Genomic DNA, 16,623 nt, shown 5'->3' with positions numbered 1-16,623 from the left:
ACTCAACAGGAATTCAGCTTTTCAAACATTTTGGTAATGGTACTTTTTTTTTTTAATTGATTTTCTTAATAATAATAATAAAAAGCTAAACCGATTTTTATAAACATGTAAATTAGTGATTCATAAGATCGCAGTATTTTTCACAGGATGCATTCCCAAGGAGGTTTTCCATAGTGCAATAGGTTCCTTTATTTCCTCCTATAAGTCCCAGTGAACGTGTCCCAGCACACAGTGAACGTGTAGTTTGCTATTCTTCCTTAATGTTTTAAGGCTATGTCCTTCTTTCATTTTCTACCTACACAAGCTTGTGGAGTCTAACAAAGATTTCATCCTTAATCATTGTGCCTCAAGCCTCTGTATTTTGGCTATGCTAATTATCTCACTTTGTTGTTTTCATGACAACTGTTTGCTTGGTCAATTTATCATCTCCTCGTGTCCATTTAGTCCAAACAAAGCGACTCATCTGTCTACTCTCGTATTTCAGTCTAAATAATTATTGGTTGATTTCATAATATACATCTTGTCTGTATGACATCTCAAATGTAATGAACATTAAGTGCAGCTCAATTAAATTTAGCATATTTTTTCTAACCATGTCAAACTAGTATGAAGCTCAGTTGCTTCAGGATAAATTATCTTCTGTAAACTGCTATATTGTATTTAATGGTAACAACTGAATTTCCCCTTGGGATTGACAAACTATTTTTGATTCTGATGATTTGTAAATAACAGAACATATCCACAGAGTGGAGTGCTGAATATGTGTTGTGCAATCCTCTCAGTAGGTACCTGTTTAGAGTTTGTTCTCAGTTGTTAGGTTTAAGATGTATTTCAATGCCCCCATAAATCCTGCAAATGAGACATCCAGTATAATTCCCCTTCCCTTAATATCTAGAAGCGCAGAATGCATTGTGCATTTGAGCTGTCACTGACCCTACCTGATACTAATGTGGACAAGTAGGTACTGTATATGCTGCTCAGTTTCTAGGTTAGCTACGAATGCCACCTCTCAACTGATGCTGTTTTGTCACAAAAACCCTGCATAAATCCATTATTTAACATGTTTAGAATGTTCAATGTGTGTTTAATTAATCTACAAAGGTGTTGATTTAACTGCATGATCATTTTAGATCAAGGTTCTGCTGAACCTCAGTGTTTTATGTTTACATTATTTATTCTTCCTGTAACAGGGCCGACATGCAGCTTTATCTTTTTATTGTTTGATGTTATAAAAAGGTTTAATTACCTGGCAATAGTCTGTTGAATGTTTGGTTGAGATCACTTTTGGACTTCATGATACAGCCTGCTTGTGCTAGTTTGCAGCCCTTTCTTCATTTGTTTTTTTTTCACCTTATGAATGTTCATATTTGTGTCCTCCATCTTCCCTTTTATGCAGTTCCCAGTGCGAGATGTGGGTGTCCATTGTGTTCCCTATATAACTTTTTTTTCCATCTATATCCATCCATTTATCATCATATTTTTATTTGAATGTTTTTGATCCTCACTGTGATGTTGGGATTAGATTTAAATTTCCTGTATACTGTCATAGCAGCTAGCTTGATGTGCACAAAAGTTAAGCTCATTTGATGAATTTTCATTTCATTTGTGAAGGATCTGGAGCGGGCTGGGAAGTTGCATGATGGTTCTTATGTCCTTATGGTTACTGCACTGTCCAAAATACAATCTGAAGCAGCACCAGCAGTAGGTTTCTATCTGCTCCAAATTGTATTTTTTTGTGACAGCCTCACCCACAACAGATCAACATATTATGATATGGTAATACTTAGACTGCCACCTAGTGGCTGGAGAGAGTATTAGCTCTATGTACAGTACAGGCCTATTTTACACAAGATAGTTTGATAAATGGTAACAGAAAGAAGGTTTGATAATAACTGAAGAAGCAATGACTTTGAAACCACAAATTATTTCAAATAATATATGGTATAAGCCGTTTTCAGTGAGTAGCACCTGAACTCTTTTCCCGTTTCAAGACAAAATGCTTGATCTTTGTTTCACACTGTTACTGAGAACACAATGCAGGAAACTCTGGAACTGTAAAGCAACAAGTGGACAGAAGAGGAGTAAGTAGGTGTGATAGGAGATATGATGATGGTGAGAGCATCTAGAGAGTAAATCAGGGGAAAGTGTGAAATAATGTTCTCTGCTCAGAGACTCTTTCTGTGTTGGCTATAGCTAATGACCCGATATCACACATAACTACATTAAGACATAACTCTGTTTTAATGTCTGCTTTTAAAAATATCAATGTACTAAAGAGCCCTCAGCATTTGAATTGAGTTCATGAATCATAGCCAGGCGATAGGTGAGGACATTCAGTCTCTCCAACAAACACAGCCTCCCTCTCTCTTAATGCAAGTATTAGACAAGATGTTTAATATGAATAATTTTTTGACCAGGTGACTTTCATAACATAATCAACAATGTTTTAAGAAGACATATGTATATCAGTGCTGTGATACTCGACCTGTGGCTCCCGGCCTCTTCATGGCTCTTCATCAGTGGCCGTTAATGATCATAGGTTTAATAGGTGATTGTGGACTTTCAAGGTGCTCCGCTCCGAAAGAGATTGTGTAATTTAGTTATGTTGAAGTGTTTAATACTCCACTGAAACAGTTATTTTACTGAATAGCAAGAAATATATTTATTTCAAATTAGATTTTTTTTAACTACAGTTATACTGAGTAACGTGTGTTTTAACACCAGAAAGGCATTTCTTTTAGAAAAATTAAATATGGCCTCAACATTTTGCACGTCTTGATCATTATCATATAGTTTATTGCATCGTTAATCTTTTTTGCCTCCCACAGCGGTGCCAGAAGTTAGCTCAACTTGTTTTTTAACAGGTTTGACTGCCCCCTCGCTGCAGCCAGAGCCTGCCCCCCCAGCACCCCTCTACACACCCCCTCCCTCCCTCTCACTCCCCCCAACACCTCCACCAGGACAAACACAATCTCCAGAGACAATTCACCCCAGGACCAGGTGAGCAAGGAGCTGAAAAGACTCCGCCCCAGGAAGGCAGCAGGCCCGGACAAGGTGTGTCTCAGGATGCTAAAGGCCTGCTCTGCTGAGCTGTGGGAGCCACTTCTTCACGGGGGGGGGGGGGGGGGGGGGGGTTGTTGACGTGGAGGTGGCCAGGACCTACGGGTATCTGGGGCTGCAACTGGATGACAAGCTGTACTGGTCGCCTAACATGGACACCACCTGCAGGAAGGGACAGAGCCGTCTGAGAGGAGGACTCTGGACAAACTACTCTCCATCATGGACAACACATACCACCCCCTGCACAGCACCTTCACCGGGCAGAGGAGCATGTTCAGTGACAGACTGCTGTTACAGTCGTGCTCCACGGACAGACTCACTTTTGTCCCCCTGGCCATAAAACTGTATAACACTTCACTGTCACGGCAGGGAAGAAGCACACGGTGAATCCTGGACTCATTTTTCACTTTTTTCTCACTCCTCATACTGCTGACCTCAGAGTCAGCCTCCAGTTGGACACTTTAATGCTGATAGTCACCTTACTGAGTACTGGTCACTTTAATGATAATCACCCTATTCATGTCTGGTTTCATCCTACTGTACTGTTGTGCTACATTTGTAAGGGTTGACATGATCACCCTAACTAGGTCACGTTTCACTCTATTGTCTTTGACATTTCATGCTAATCTGCTCATCAATAGTTGGGTACTTTAATGACATTCACCCTAATCACTCCTGGTTTCATCTTATTGTTTTGGACACTTAATGCTAATCACCGCTCCTTTATGTTGCTGAGCATTTTAATGGCCCAATCTGCATCCCTAACTCTCTGCATTGACTGTTTCATGACTGTGCTCACACCTCTGGCACTACCTCTGTACATGCACAAGCACTTGTTTCTAGAAGGTCAGCACTTTTTGTTCTAAGGCTCTTTAACTGTTTACAGGTCTCTTTTGATCAGCACGTTTTTCTCTCCTTCACAGGTTATGTACGTTATGCTATATAAGTTTAAGTCCAATGCTAATGCTAACTGCACAGACTTAACCTGTAATTATGTTTACTCTTAGTCACATAGAGGGTGCTAAATCTTGTATGGGGATTATTGTATACAGAGGGGAGGGGGGACAGCGGGTGTGTATTGTACCCAATGTCTTGTGTCCTGTCTGTCTGTATACTGCTACTGGATGCCTTGAATTTCCCTCGGGATCAATAAAGTATCTATCTATCTATCTATCTATCTATCTATCTATCTATCTATCTATCTATCTATCTATCTAAGAAACAATTTCAAAATGATGGTTGGGCATTTGCCCCTGATATTTCAGAGGTACTGAGATTTAAAACACCCCTAAAAACTTCTAAATCACTGATGGTTGAGACTCTTTTTTAGTCCTATTAAAAAAGATAGCAATAAAATTGCTAAATAAAATTCTTTAAAAATGGGAAAAAATAATTTATTATCAACTAACTAACTGTCAATGTATTTGGGCAAGGTCACTGATTTAGTATGATGGTAGAAGGTCAGTGGTGGAGTGAGTGAAATAATCCTGCAAACTGGCTCCCTCTGGAGTCCCTTCTGGAAATTAGCCTTTTAGATAACCGTTCAACTGTATCCATTTACTTTACTCAAAAATACCTGCCTATTTCCAGCTGTCCTACTACACAAAACACGACAAAGCATGCAAACGGCACCAAAGATGCAATATCCTTCAGTCATCATTTTAACCACTATCTGATTGTGTTTTACAGTTTTCTGTATGAGGAAAGAGCATAGTTCTAACTTCATTGTACTATTTTACTTATTATTTATTAAAATAAGTTCAAAATCACTAATTCAAATTACAATAAGTACATCCAAACATCACAGAGCGGCATTAGACATAATGAGCAATTTTAAAAAAAGCTAAACGCTGCTGCATCGGGCAGAGTCGTGTTCATTATTTATTTCAATTATGACCAGTTTGAACTAAAATGGCTAATGCTAATATTAGTATACTAGTATTAATATAATACTTCTTAGCAGTTTCAAGAATATCTTTTTTTTTGTTAATGCTAATGTTAAGTTAATGTTAACTGCACAGCTTTTATTCTGTACTTATGTTTACTCTTTAGTCACATAGAGGCTTCTAAATCTTGTTTGGGGATTATTGTATACAGAGGGGAGGGGAACAGTGTGTGTGTATTGTAACTAATGTCTTACGTCCTGCTTGTCTTGTATACTGCTACTGGATGTCTTGAATTTCCCTCGGGATCAATAAAGTATCTATCTATCTATCTATCTATCTATCTATCTTTTTTGATACCTGAGGATTGCTCCATCTCTCTGTTTGTGTATGACCTTGATAAATGATGAAAAAATAACCTCTTTTTTTGTGTGTCTCATGACAGGAGCTTGAAGCACAAACTGTGAAATGTCTTTTATTTTGTTTTGTTTTCAAAAAGGTTGTTGAAAACATTATAGACAAATGTTATGATAGGCTATGTATGCACGAGCTATTCAAAAAGTCAGACCTATTCTCAAAAATGTTAGTGTTACAGGGTACCTCTGCTCTCTTTCTAGGGTCCTATACAAATAATGATTGATTGTTCATGTATCTGTGACTGATGGTAGCTTTTTTACATGGGAGTGGGCCTACATTATTCCTCACAACTCAGTACAAGGCATTTTGTAAACTAGCTAATTATTGCAAGACAATCTGGCTGCAGCCAGACCCCTCTCAAATAGTGTGTTCATTGCTGTCGGGGAAGCTGTGGTTCTTCTGCCTGTAAAACCTCAGATACAAGGCCTCCACTGTTGACTTCGCTGTTGAAGCTAATGTGCATGTTACTACCATACAGTGGTTACAACATGGCTTCCAGATGACTTGAGGAAACGAATGTAGGTCTACATGCTGTGATGTGTGTGAACTCTTCATTTGCAGAAAAGCCTACTTTCTAAACACACACACACACACACACACACACACACACACACACACACACACACACACACACACACACACACACACACACACACACACACACACACACACACACACACACACACACACACACACACACACACACACACACACACGCACGCTACATGCTACACTCGATGTTTAACTGTTGACATCTTCAATAAAAAAGCCGCTTGGGTTTCAATCAGTATGTCTCCGTTATCTACGTCCCTTGAAGCCTCATAGTCCCCCCTGTTGGGAGTGCTGCGGTAATGCTGCATTCAAGTACTGTAGGAAATTCAGTATATTTTCATTGAATCTTTACAACGGTCAGAAGTATGGAGAATACGAAAGGGGGTTTATTTTGATGAGTCACCTCAACGACTTTTGTTTGAAAAAACATTTATTTTCAGTCTTTTATTAGTGGTTTGAATGTTTTCATTGTTCATCGTCGTCTTTCACCGTTTAAATGAAACGTGGTAGTGAACGTGTCGTTTGTAGAGGCCGATATGCTATTTAAATTATAACTCAAGATTTTCCATGAGAAAATAAAACACGAGAAAGCGTCTAAAACAGCGTGACAAGTCAACGTTACAAACACGAATACAACTTCACTTTCCTCTAACAACAGTTAACGGGCTTGGTTTACTTAAGTACATGAGCCTAGGCTACAAAAGGAAAATGTTATGCCTATAAGTAGGCTAGTAGAAGCTGTACATTCGCTAGCGTACACATAAGGCCTGAACTGGTGCAATGAGAAGACGATTAAACACTTTGTTTACTTGGTTGATCTTTCGCGTACAAGCACTCCAAAGTTCAGTAACGTAAACAACTTCAAATGACGAGTGGCGTAATTTCGGAGCCGACAGTGCTACCCTGAACGCACCGTGAGCTAGCCCCTGTGAACAGCAGTCAGTTACATGTTTACTTGCTTTGTCAGCAGCGGTGTCCCCGCAGCTTATATCTAATGCTCCTCACCCACTGCTGATCACAACCTTGGACTCTGATCTCACTTACATTATCTCCTTATCAACTGTTTCCAGCGTTTTGTGACCAGTATCCCTCTTGCGGACCTTGAGCGGGGGCACGTCGGGTTCACAGTTTTTTTTCTCTCTTCTATAGCCAACAGGGAAAGATGACGTTAAAATCCAATAAAAACGAACCAGCTGTCATACTGGAGCCTGTGAACAGTGTCCGGACAGCCCTCTCCGACCTGTACCTGGAGCAGCTCCTCCAAAACAAACCAAAGTCTGACAAGGTAGGCTATCTATTATTTTTTTAACCTTATTTTTCTACGCTCCCTTGATATTGGTGTTCACGTTTGCTTCCGGGAAGCAGCAGCTGTGTGACACATGACTTGATTGTTTATTCCTCCACTAGATCTCTAAAAGAAGAGATCGCCGTTATGTTATGTCCTACATAAACTGAGTGGATCTAGTCAAACAAAGAGCTATATGGCCTGCATGTTGGTGGCTGTGTAAGTAACCACTGCAATGTTCAGAACTGATCACTCAGCTTTAGTTAGGACTCTGTAGACATTGCACTGACAATTTCACTTCTGCATTTCCCCCCCAAAAAACTAGGCTACTCATGGAAATCACAAAATGGGGAAAGAGCATCTATAGTTGTAACTGTGACACTGATCATAAGACAGGCTGACGTAAACATGTCGTAAAAACCCAAGACATTCTGATAGCCTCAATGAATCAAGTTGTATGGACAAGTTAACATGTGGCAGTAATTTAAGGATCATAAAGTCACTTCAGTACGCCTCTTGTTGGGACAATGTTCTGAGTTAATTATAATCCATTTCTAACTGTGCTGTTGTCTGAAGTTGCCTCAGGGCCATACTGGACTTCTGCTGAAGAATTAAGTGTCAGCTGATTCCTGACGTGTTGTTTTCTTCCATCACACTGTAACCTACCAGCCAATGTCCTTTAAGGTTTAAACATGTTTTTAAGCCCTGATTATATCCTGAAACCACCGACTCAGGCTAACCTGTAAAATCTTCTAAATGGGACCACAAAGGAGTTTTAAACTTTAAACCCTGTTAGGCTTTAGTTTGGCAGGCATTAGTGTCCAGGGAGCTCTTTGTTCTAAACTTCTTCTCTGAATCTGAAAAGTCAGCACAGAGCCAAAGTGAAGGGAGGAAACTCCTCTCCTGACATCAGCAGTTTACAGTTAAATAGCCTTGTGCTGCAATCTTGATAGTGTGTTCTTCTTCCTTAACTCCATGCTATTTTTTTTTCTTCAAGTGAGGTCACAGTGTCCATTATCTCAAACAGCAGATAAGTGTCACTGGCATGTCTTGGTTCATTATGATAGTACATTTTACATAGAGAAGGGTTGATTTTCTGGACTTTTTTAAATCTTTTGTTTGGGGATGAAAACACAAGATAAAAAGACTTGAAATGAGTTCTGTGCTGCACTTTCTTGTTTTTCCACTTTACACTGAGGACATCCTGCAAACTCACTGTGCCCTTTGGATAACCAGCCATACGTTCAAACTACACTAAAGCCACATAGTTCCACAAACAATTTCACCTCAACCTCGCTATTCAAGTCGATTCGTTGAGACCCAAACAAGTTTCAACAAGTGTGACGAGGCCCTGACATACATCGAAGAACTACTTTACACCCTTTTTAAAAAAATTAAAAAAATTCCCCTCCGGATATTTCTGTATGATCCCAAATCGTTGCGTCTGTGATCATTCAAATGTGTCTGACAGGCCTCTTCGCTCTGTGCTTGTTTCTTTTTAAAAGATAGACGTTCATGAAGGTCAGATATTGATCTCCTATTGTGTTCCTTCAATAGAGCCTCCCTAAATCCAACAGGGGGAACAGACTGAGTTATTAATGTTTTCTGGCTGATTATCTGTACAGAAAGAGTAGATAACAAAGAGCCAGATTGAAATGTAATGTAATCAGTATAATCTGGTGAAACAGTAAGTATGAACTTTAAATGTCCCCCCCCCCCCCACATTATACTTAACAATTTGTATTAATAGTTTAATCTACTCAAATGAAGCTAAACCTCATGTGTAGATGTGATGAGTAAAAATCCCGAACAGGAAGCACTCTGCTCTTTCCTTTTTTTCACCCCAGTGTTTGTTTATCCTGTTGCTTCTCCACACCCAAACCTGGCATTCACGTTTGTCGGAGGGGCTTCCTGACCCCGAGCAAAACATGTCAACTGTTAGCAGTGATTGGAAGTCATTGTGTCCGGCCAGATGAAGTAATCACGTGTGTTTTTAATGTCTTTATGACACTGTGAGTGATCAGAGCTGATGGAACTCTTTGTCGAAATCTTGATGAAACATTCAAGTCGTTGTGATGCTAATGAATCGAGTTGTGTGTTTTAGCATTTCGTGGTAGGAATGACATCATCTGTGCGCAGATTAAGTGAGGGGGATTTAGTCCATTGTTTCAGTAGGTTTGAGCTGAAACACATTCATCAAGGTGAGATTGTGTGACCTGGACACTTTCCCTGAGCTGTGTATTTACTGTAATCAGGAAAATCCTCAGTGAATAGATGGGACAGTTATCGCTACATTTAATGGGTACTGCAAATAATCCGTCTAAATGAGGAAAACCATATACATTCATTGCCATTATACAATAAGAGTGCTCAACTGTTACAACTTCTGGTCCGATTCTGCGCTTTCATTAAGTTAGTAATAAGATCACAAAAACACATTCACAAGATTCATTTCCTCTTGTCTGCAGAGCACCACCACCAGTATATGAAATGTTTGCTCAAGGACAGACACATAATAAGTCTGACACTCTTTGGATTTTCTAGAGATAGAAATCAGTGTTTGTGTGTTTCAGCTCTGGAGATGTGTTTGGTGATTGTATCTGCAGCAAATAAAAAAACCCCAACCTGCAGTACAGATTCTTCTCCTGAGAGGATGTAATTTCATCTGTTCTCTCTGTGGCGTCCAAACTCCTCTCTCCCTTCTGGTACAGCACAGAGCTGGTAAATAACTATCCGGTTGCTGCACTCAAAACCCCCCCCCCCAAAAAAAAACAAAAAAAAAACAACAACAAACTACAGTCTGTTATCGCCTGACTCTTTTGAAATTCTTGCCTCTGTTCCACATCAAATGAGCACGTCTTTAAACGGGAGTTTCAGGTGTGGAGGAGGAGAAGGGCCATAATGATATTTATTGGTTTAGTGTAGTGCTGATTCTGAAAGCTAGATAATAGTTGGACTTATTTTTCGCTGATGTTTCAGAATGTTTTTTGCTGATGCAGCTGATTCTCAGTGTAGTGACCAATCCTTAAACAATATAATATTGTGAATACAGTGTTTTATATTAGACATGTGAGCCATACACAGAATGCTAAAATACCGCTAAGTAATCCTAATTCCTGACATCCACATTATCTTATTTTGGACCGAATGAATTCACGTATTCCATAAACAGCATAGCCTTCGTTAGTCCGAGGAGCTCTTTCTTGTGTTACTTTACAAAGGTGCTTTTCCTCACTTGAGAGTAGAGGCATCCTTGTTTACATGTGAACTTGTTGGAATGTTCTGGAGGTTTGGTGTTTTCTGCCTTCACACTACTCCTTGAGTTGATCACAGCGGCACAGCGCTAGTGTCTGGGGTACCATTTTGCCTACTCTGAAAGTCAATGCAAAGCCTTCACTTTAGATTGAGCAGGAGGATTTAGCGTCTTTACATTAGTGTTTCGTCGATGATGACCACGCGAGGACACTGGTGGTCTCCATGACCACATGAACCTGGTGGACCAGATCACTGGACGGGGTTAATGAGCTGTTATAACACCGGGTTAATTTTCAACCTTGAACATATGTTGAAACTGCAAATGATACGTAGCTGTTAGCACACATGAGCGAAAAGCTTTCAGTGCAGTTATTGGAAAGTGAAACGATCTGAGGTGTCTGACTCCAAAACCTTCAGGAGGAGGAGGGGAATTACTTTTTTTCCTGAAAAGAACATTCCAGTCGATTTAGTTCCTTGAGAGAAAAGAGAACAAACTATATGATTGGTGTGTTTTTACCCTCCCTTTCTTTTCTTTTTTTTTCTTTAACAGGCGACTGTGCAAACGTATGAGAATAAAGGAGCAGACGTCTACACCAACGGCAGTGCCAAGCACATGAACAGCACCGAGCTGAGCAAGATGAAAGAAGTGGAGTTTGAGAAGAATTCGTCCGAGCCAATGGTACGGAAAAATGATGTGCCTCTCCACACAAACGGCCTGCTGTCATACATTTGATGTGTGAGGCTGACTCTTCATCTTTCACTGTTCTCATCATGCAGGGGGTTACTCTGAAGCTGAACGACAAACAAAGGTGCACAGTGGCCAGAATATTGCATGGGGGAATGATCCATAGACAAGGTGATTCATCACATATTGATTACATTCCTGTGTTAGTGAGCAGAGCTGGCCTTCAGTGTGTGTGTTTGTCAGAAAGGAAGTTCTCGACCTAACAGGTCAATGGTTTGAGCCCGTCACGGCAGGTCTGTCTTAGTAGTATTAGCATTAGCACACTTTTGTACTGGAGAGGGTCATGTACTTGAAAACTGACCTTAAAATGTAACTTTAAAACTAACCGTAATGCTTCAGGCCCGTTCATGCTGTCATTCTATGAAGACCAAAAAAACAGTTTCTTTTGGAGGTTTTACCAGCCTCCGAAATGTCATGCTTTACATTTATCTCCCAGGAGGACATAGATACTCAAGTAGCATTTTTTTTTTTAAAAAGTGGGTTTTATTTATTAAACTTCTCCTCAACTCTTCTTTCCCCCAGGGTCCTTACATGAAGGGGATGAAATAGCAGAAATCAATGGGAAAAGTGTCACAAACCACACTGTAGATCAGCTACAGAAGATCCTTGTAAGTTGTTTAGAAAAGAACTCTTTGGCACCGATCTTTGTGTGATGATTGGGGTATAAATGGCTTATTAATCGGGTGTCGTCTGTATTTACAGAAAGAAACGAGTGGAGTCGTGACAATGAAGATCATTCCCAACCAGCAGAGTCGGTCCAGAGTCTGTGAAGTAATAACCAGCTCATATGCTCTCCCAGCTTTGGTGTCGTGGTGTTTCCTACTTTGTGAAGTTGTTGTGAATGAATTCTGTGGCGTATTTGTTCTCACTTACATGCATGAACCGAGAAAACTAGCTCAATTTGTTCCCGTTTTTGTTTTTCCTCCATACCTTCCTTTTTTTTTTTTGAAAAGCGTTTTGTTTTTCATTAGGTGAACCTTCTGTAAGTCAATGAGCGCACCAGGTGAATATGAACAAAGTTGACGTTAAACAATTATTACTTTCATTAGCTCTGCTAGTTTGACCTGAAACACTTTGTTAGCGTGTTTCATTCTGCCATCTGCTGGCCATATCTCATCACATCCAGCGGCCAATCACAAGTCTACTACACAATACAAATGGCCGCCTGCAAGGATGTTTGCTATTGATTTTACAACCTATACGTGAAGAAGGTCTTAATGAATAGGTTGTAAAGAAAATACTAAACCACATTCTGTGGTGTTGCTGTGGTCAGTGATGGCAGTCTTTAAAAAGCTTGTAGTCCACTAGTTTGCAGACTTAGTTCTTCTTACTTTAATGCTCAAAAAACATTATTTTTGGTGACCCAGATTGCTCCTGTATTCCCACTGATCATCTTCATTGGGTGTGTTTGATCTTTTTATGTGTACTAAAACCTCTGGAGCGATTTTGGGGACCCACAAATATTCATAAACTCTACTAACAATAGTTCTAATTCATGCTGAGGAGAATTTACCTGTTACCTGCTGTGATCTTTGACAGCTTATCTTGGTTGCTTTGCTCTGAAGACAGAAGAAGACTTGCTGTGCATATATGTATTATGAACAAATAGTTTTTGCGGCTACTCGCTGGATCTTAACAGGACCTGTAATTCATTTTTTGGAGGACTTTCCAGAGGTCGGTTATGTAACAGAGGTCAAACGCTTCAGTTTACCATCCTATGTTACTTCTGTACATCAGCAGCAGTCAGAATTGATAGACCAGGACTCGCACGTGGTTGGGGGGTGGGGTGGGGGGGGGGGGATTCACCTTAAGAGTTCAGCAGTCAAAGATCATATCATGAGCTTCTAAATTCTTTTTAAGGGTGAATTTCATGTTAGAAAGTTCTACTCTGAGTATTCATGGTGAGAATGCTCTAACTCTACACTTACAGATCTGTAAAGTCTATGAGCAACAATATTACAGAGTATTTCTAAAGGATGGATATGATCGGACAAACTGCCCAGTTTGACAAACACTATCTATCTACAGTTGTTGTATCCAAGGAAAGAAGCCGTTACACATTATGTCATTCTGATCTACAGATGTACATGAGGGCCCAGTTTGAATACGACCCCACCAAGGATGACCTCATCCCGTGCAAAGAAGCAGGTCTGAAGTTTCAAACCGGTGACATCATTCAGATCATCAACAAGCAGGACCCAAACTGGTGGCAGGGCCGAGTGGAGAGGAGTGCTGCAGACTTTGCTGGACTGATCCCCTCCCCAGAGCTGCAGGAATGGTAAGCAGATCTGTCATACATGTCAAAGTGATGTGACGAAGACTGACAAAAATGTCCTTCCGCACAGACGCCAAAACAAATTTAATCCCCACCAATCTTCTCTCCCTCTACAGGAGGGTGGCAAGTAAAAGCAAGGCCAGAGAGGGCAGCCAGTCCTGCAGCCCGTTCGGAAAGAAAAAGAAGTGCAAAGACAAATACCTGGCTAAACACAGCTCCAGTAAGACACTCGTTTCACTCCTTCACGGTTTCTTTCTCAATTGTGTTTTTGTCTAAGGCATTTTCTTTTCTTTCTTTTTTTCTTACAGTTTTTGACCAGCTGGATGTCATTTCTTATGAGGAGGTAGTCCAGCTCCCTGCTTTTAACAGGAAAACACTGGTGCTCATTGGTTAGTGTCCTATAGTTTAAAGTGTCATATATTTTGAGTCACATGTTTTCGTGTTATTGTCATACATCTTACAAATTGAAACACCTCTAATGATACCTCAAACTTTTAAAGGGGGCATGATAAGGTCACAACATTTAGATTAATTCTGTGTAAATTTAAAATGAAAGAAAAAATGTCCTTTGAAATATAAATGAATCTCTTTCTAGGTGCACCTGGTGTAGGAAGGAGCCACATTAAAAATGCACTATTGACCAAATACCCAGAGAAGTTTTCCTACCCTGCCCCACGTAAGTAGATGTAAACTTTTTTTGTTCATAACTACAGCTTAGGATTGTCGTGAAGCTGAGTATTTCCTTTACTTCCGTGCAGACACCACCCGACCGCAGCGTAAGGACGAGGAAAACGGACAGGAATATTATTTCATCTCCAATGACGCCATGACCAAGTGCATCTCGGGAAACGAGCTGCTGGAGTATGGCAGCTTCCAGGGAAACATGTTTGGAACCAAAATCGAGACCATCCAGAAGATCCATGAGCAGGGCAAAATCGCTTTGCTGGACATCGAACCGCAGGTTAGTTTTCATATTAAAATGATCGAGTCAGTTTATTGGGTCAACTGGTGACTTTGTGTGGCTCTTTGAGTTGTAGTGCTAAACTACCCAATAGGGGGAAATTCACCATCAACACTTTGTTTCAACATGGGCACTCATTACCCTTACCTCATGATTAGGGATGTAACGATTCACTGAACTCCAGCTACGATTCGATTCACGGTACCGGGTTCACGATACAATTCTCTCACGATTTATTTTACAAAATAAGAAAGAAGAAATAAAAAAAATTCTGAGATGACTGAAAAAGATTCCTTTCAATTTTTCATGAAAACACAAATGCACCTGGTAATCTCTTCGGCTCTTGCACTTGTTTGGGCGAGCGGGGCTACAAACGCGCTTGTTAATATGGTTTGGCTTCGTAGCTGCCACGACAGCGTCTGCCTGATACAACCAACCTCCTCTGCTCTACAGCTGCTAACGCTCATGGCATTACTGTGATTCATTTTTCAGAGTACCGATGTGAATCTTGACTCCTTTGAATCGATTTTTAACTCCCTCACGATTAACCTTTACATCCCTGTTCATAATAAAAAAAACACAGATTCTCAACATTTTTTGGACATTTTCCACTCTGCTGTTGTTTGTTGGATAAGAGGGGTGAAACATTGGAGTTTATAATTGAACGTCATTCTCCTGGGTTAAGTAAAAGTATTCTCCTTCTTCCAACTGCTTCTGTTTAAAATGGTCTTAGCATAAATTGCATGAAGTATATAATCGGCATAACATATTTTTCTCCCTCTTTAATGCAGACCTTGAAAGTCTTGCGGACTGCTGACTTTGCACCCCTTGTCGTTTTCATCGCTCCGACCACTACAGCTGCCCAGGTACTAAATCTTATCTTGGTTTGATTCCATTCTTTTAAAACTCCATTTGGAGACAACAGCTAATCCTCTGTGTCTGGTCTCTTTAGACGGAAAACCTTATGATGATCCAGAAAGAGTCAGAAGCCATCGCCGCCACATACAGACATTTCTTCGACGTGATTATCGTAAACAACGACGTGGACGAGAGTGTGAAAGGTGTTGAGGAGGCCATGGAGCAGGCCACCTCCACCCCACAGTGGGTGCCTGTGTCGTGGGTGTACTGACAGATGTCAGCGTAACGCCTTTTAGTTAATGAAAAGCAGTGCAATATCACTCCTTACATGAGCCTGCAATGTCCCAGGTGTGTGTGGGTTTACTTTTGGTTCGTGTTAATCGTCACTGACCATTTTTGCACCAATGAATCCAAAAAATTAAGCAATATATAGAAAGATTTATTAAGAAGTGGAGAGCCTCACAGGGATGTTTAGTTTGGATGTTTAGACGTTTTTGCTTCAGGTCTTTGAGTGGCTAAGGGATAGTTTTGGTGCAGCACGTGCTTGTGATTGTTGGAACGTGAGTAAATGCAAAATAGGACCACAACTGTGAATGAAATCCTCACTTTGAAGTGTCCGGATTTTACCATTAAAACCCTGATTTCTGGATTCATCGTCCTGTTTTTGCTTGACTGTGCCATTAAATTCAGATTTTGAAACTGTGCATACATTGAGTGTAACGCCATACGACAACACTGTCGACACAAAATCTTTTGTGAGTCCCTGACAACCTCATGTCTCGTCTCATCACACTGTATACCTCACGGGGTACTGTAAAGGTACTTTTAACAGAAATAAATTTCCCAACTCTGTTTCCACTGCTTCTTTGACTGTTTTTCATGTGCAAACATGTTCTTCTACGGAACCCTAAGGGAAATATGACACAAGTTTATAGCTCAGCATGAAATCCTAAGTTTAAAAGGCTCTTGTCAACCAGATCCACATTGAAATAGCATTGTCATCAAGGCTCATATGTTCACATTTTGATTTGTTTTGAGTAATATTAGTTCCAGTTTTTTTTTTTTGTAGATTTTGTTTTTAGTTGCCGTCTGTGGTTCAGCATGTCTGAGTATCATTTTCTTTATTTTAGAACACTCTGCAACATTTCTTTGAACCACAGGTCTTGTGAGGCAGGAGTGGGTCGAGTCTGCCTACATTTTTTCAGAAAAAGCCAGGGAGATGCTTTGATCAATTATAGATCAAGGTGTGCATGTCTGAGCCGTACAATACAAGCAGTGCACCTGCATCTTCCACACATTACAATTCTTATTTTCTCAACAGTAAGGATGAAA

General features: G+C 40.3%; 1 protein-coding gene across 1 annotated transcript; it reads left to right on the top strand.

The window, feature by feature from the left end:
• Window positions 1-6,779: 6,779 nt before the first annotated feature.
• On the top strand, window positions 6,780-16,143 carry mpp1 (MAGUK p55 scaffold protein 1). Its single transcript, XM_079355462.1, has 12 exons — window positions 6,780-7,197; window positions 11,003-11,131; window positions 11,230-11,308; window positions 11,720-11,805; window positions 11,900-11,968; window positions 13,279-13,475; window positions 13,589-13,692; window positions 13,781-13,861; window positions 14,068-14,148; window positions 14,231-14,433; window positions 15,225-15,299; window positions 15,386-16,143. Exons 1-12 carry the CDS (start codon window positions 7,075-7,077, stop codon window positions 15,560-15,562), a joined length of 1,404 nt encoding a protein of 467 aa, XP_079211588.1. The 5' UTR covers window positions 6,780-7,074; the 3' UTR covers window positions 15,563-16,143.
• The last annotated feature ends 480 nt before the right edge of the window (window positions 16,144-16,623 follow it).

This window comes from Symphodus melops (assembly GCF_947650265.1).
Source record: "Symphodus melops genome assembly, chromosome: 11".
NCBI lineage: Eukaryota > Metazoa > Chordata > Actinopteri > Labriformes > Labridae > Symphodus > Symphodus melops.
Note: the sequence above shows the minus strand (reverse complement) of the source record. Positions and strands in the feature narration are given on the sequence as shown.

What these genes read in the sequence shown, in the direction of transcription:
- mpp1 (XM_079355462.1), top strand. Translation starts at nt 7,075, where the DNA reads ATGACGTTAAAATCCAATAAAAACGAACCAGCTGTCATACTGGAGCCT. An exon ending in GAAAACACTGGTGCTCATTG is followed by an intron (nt 13,862 to 14,067) that starts GTTAGTGTCCTA and finishes ATCTCTTTCTAG; the next exon opens with GTGCACCTGGTGTAGGAAGG. An exon ending in GTTTTCCTACCCTGCCCCAC is followed by an intron (nt 14,149 to 14,230) that starts GTAAGTAGATGT and finishes ACTTCCGTGCAG; the next exon opens with ACACCACCCGACCGCAGCGT.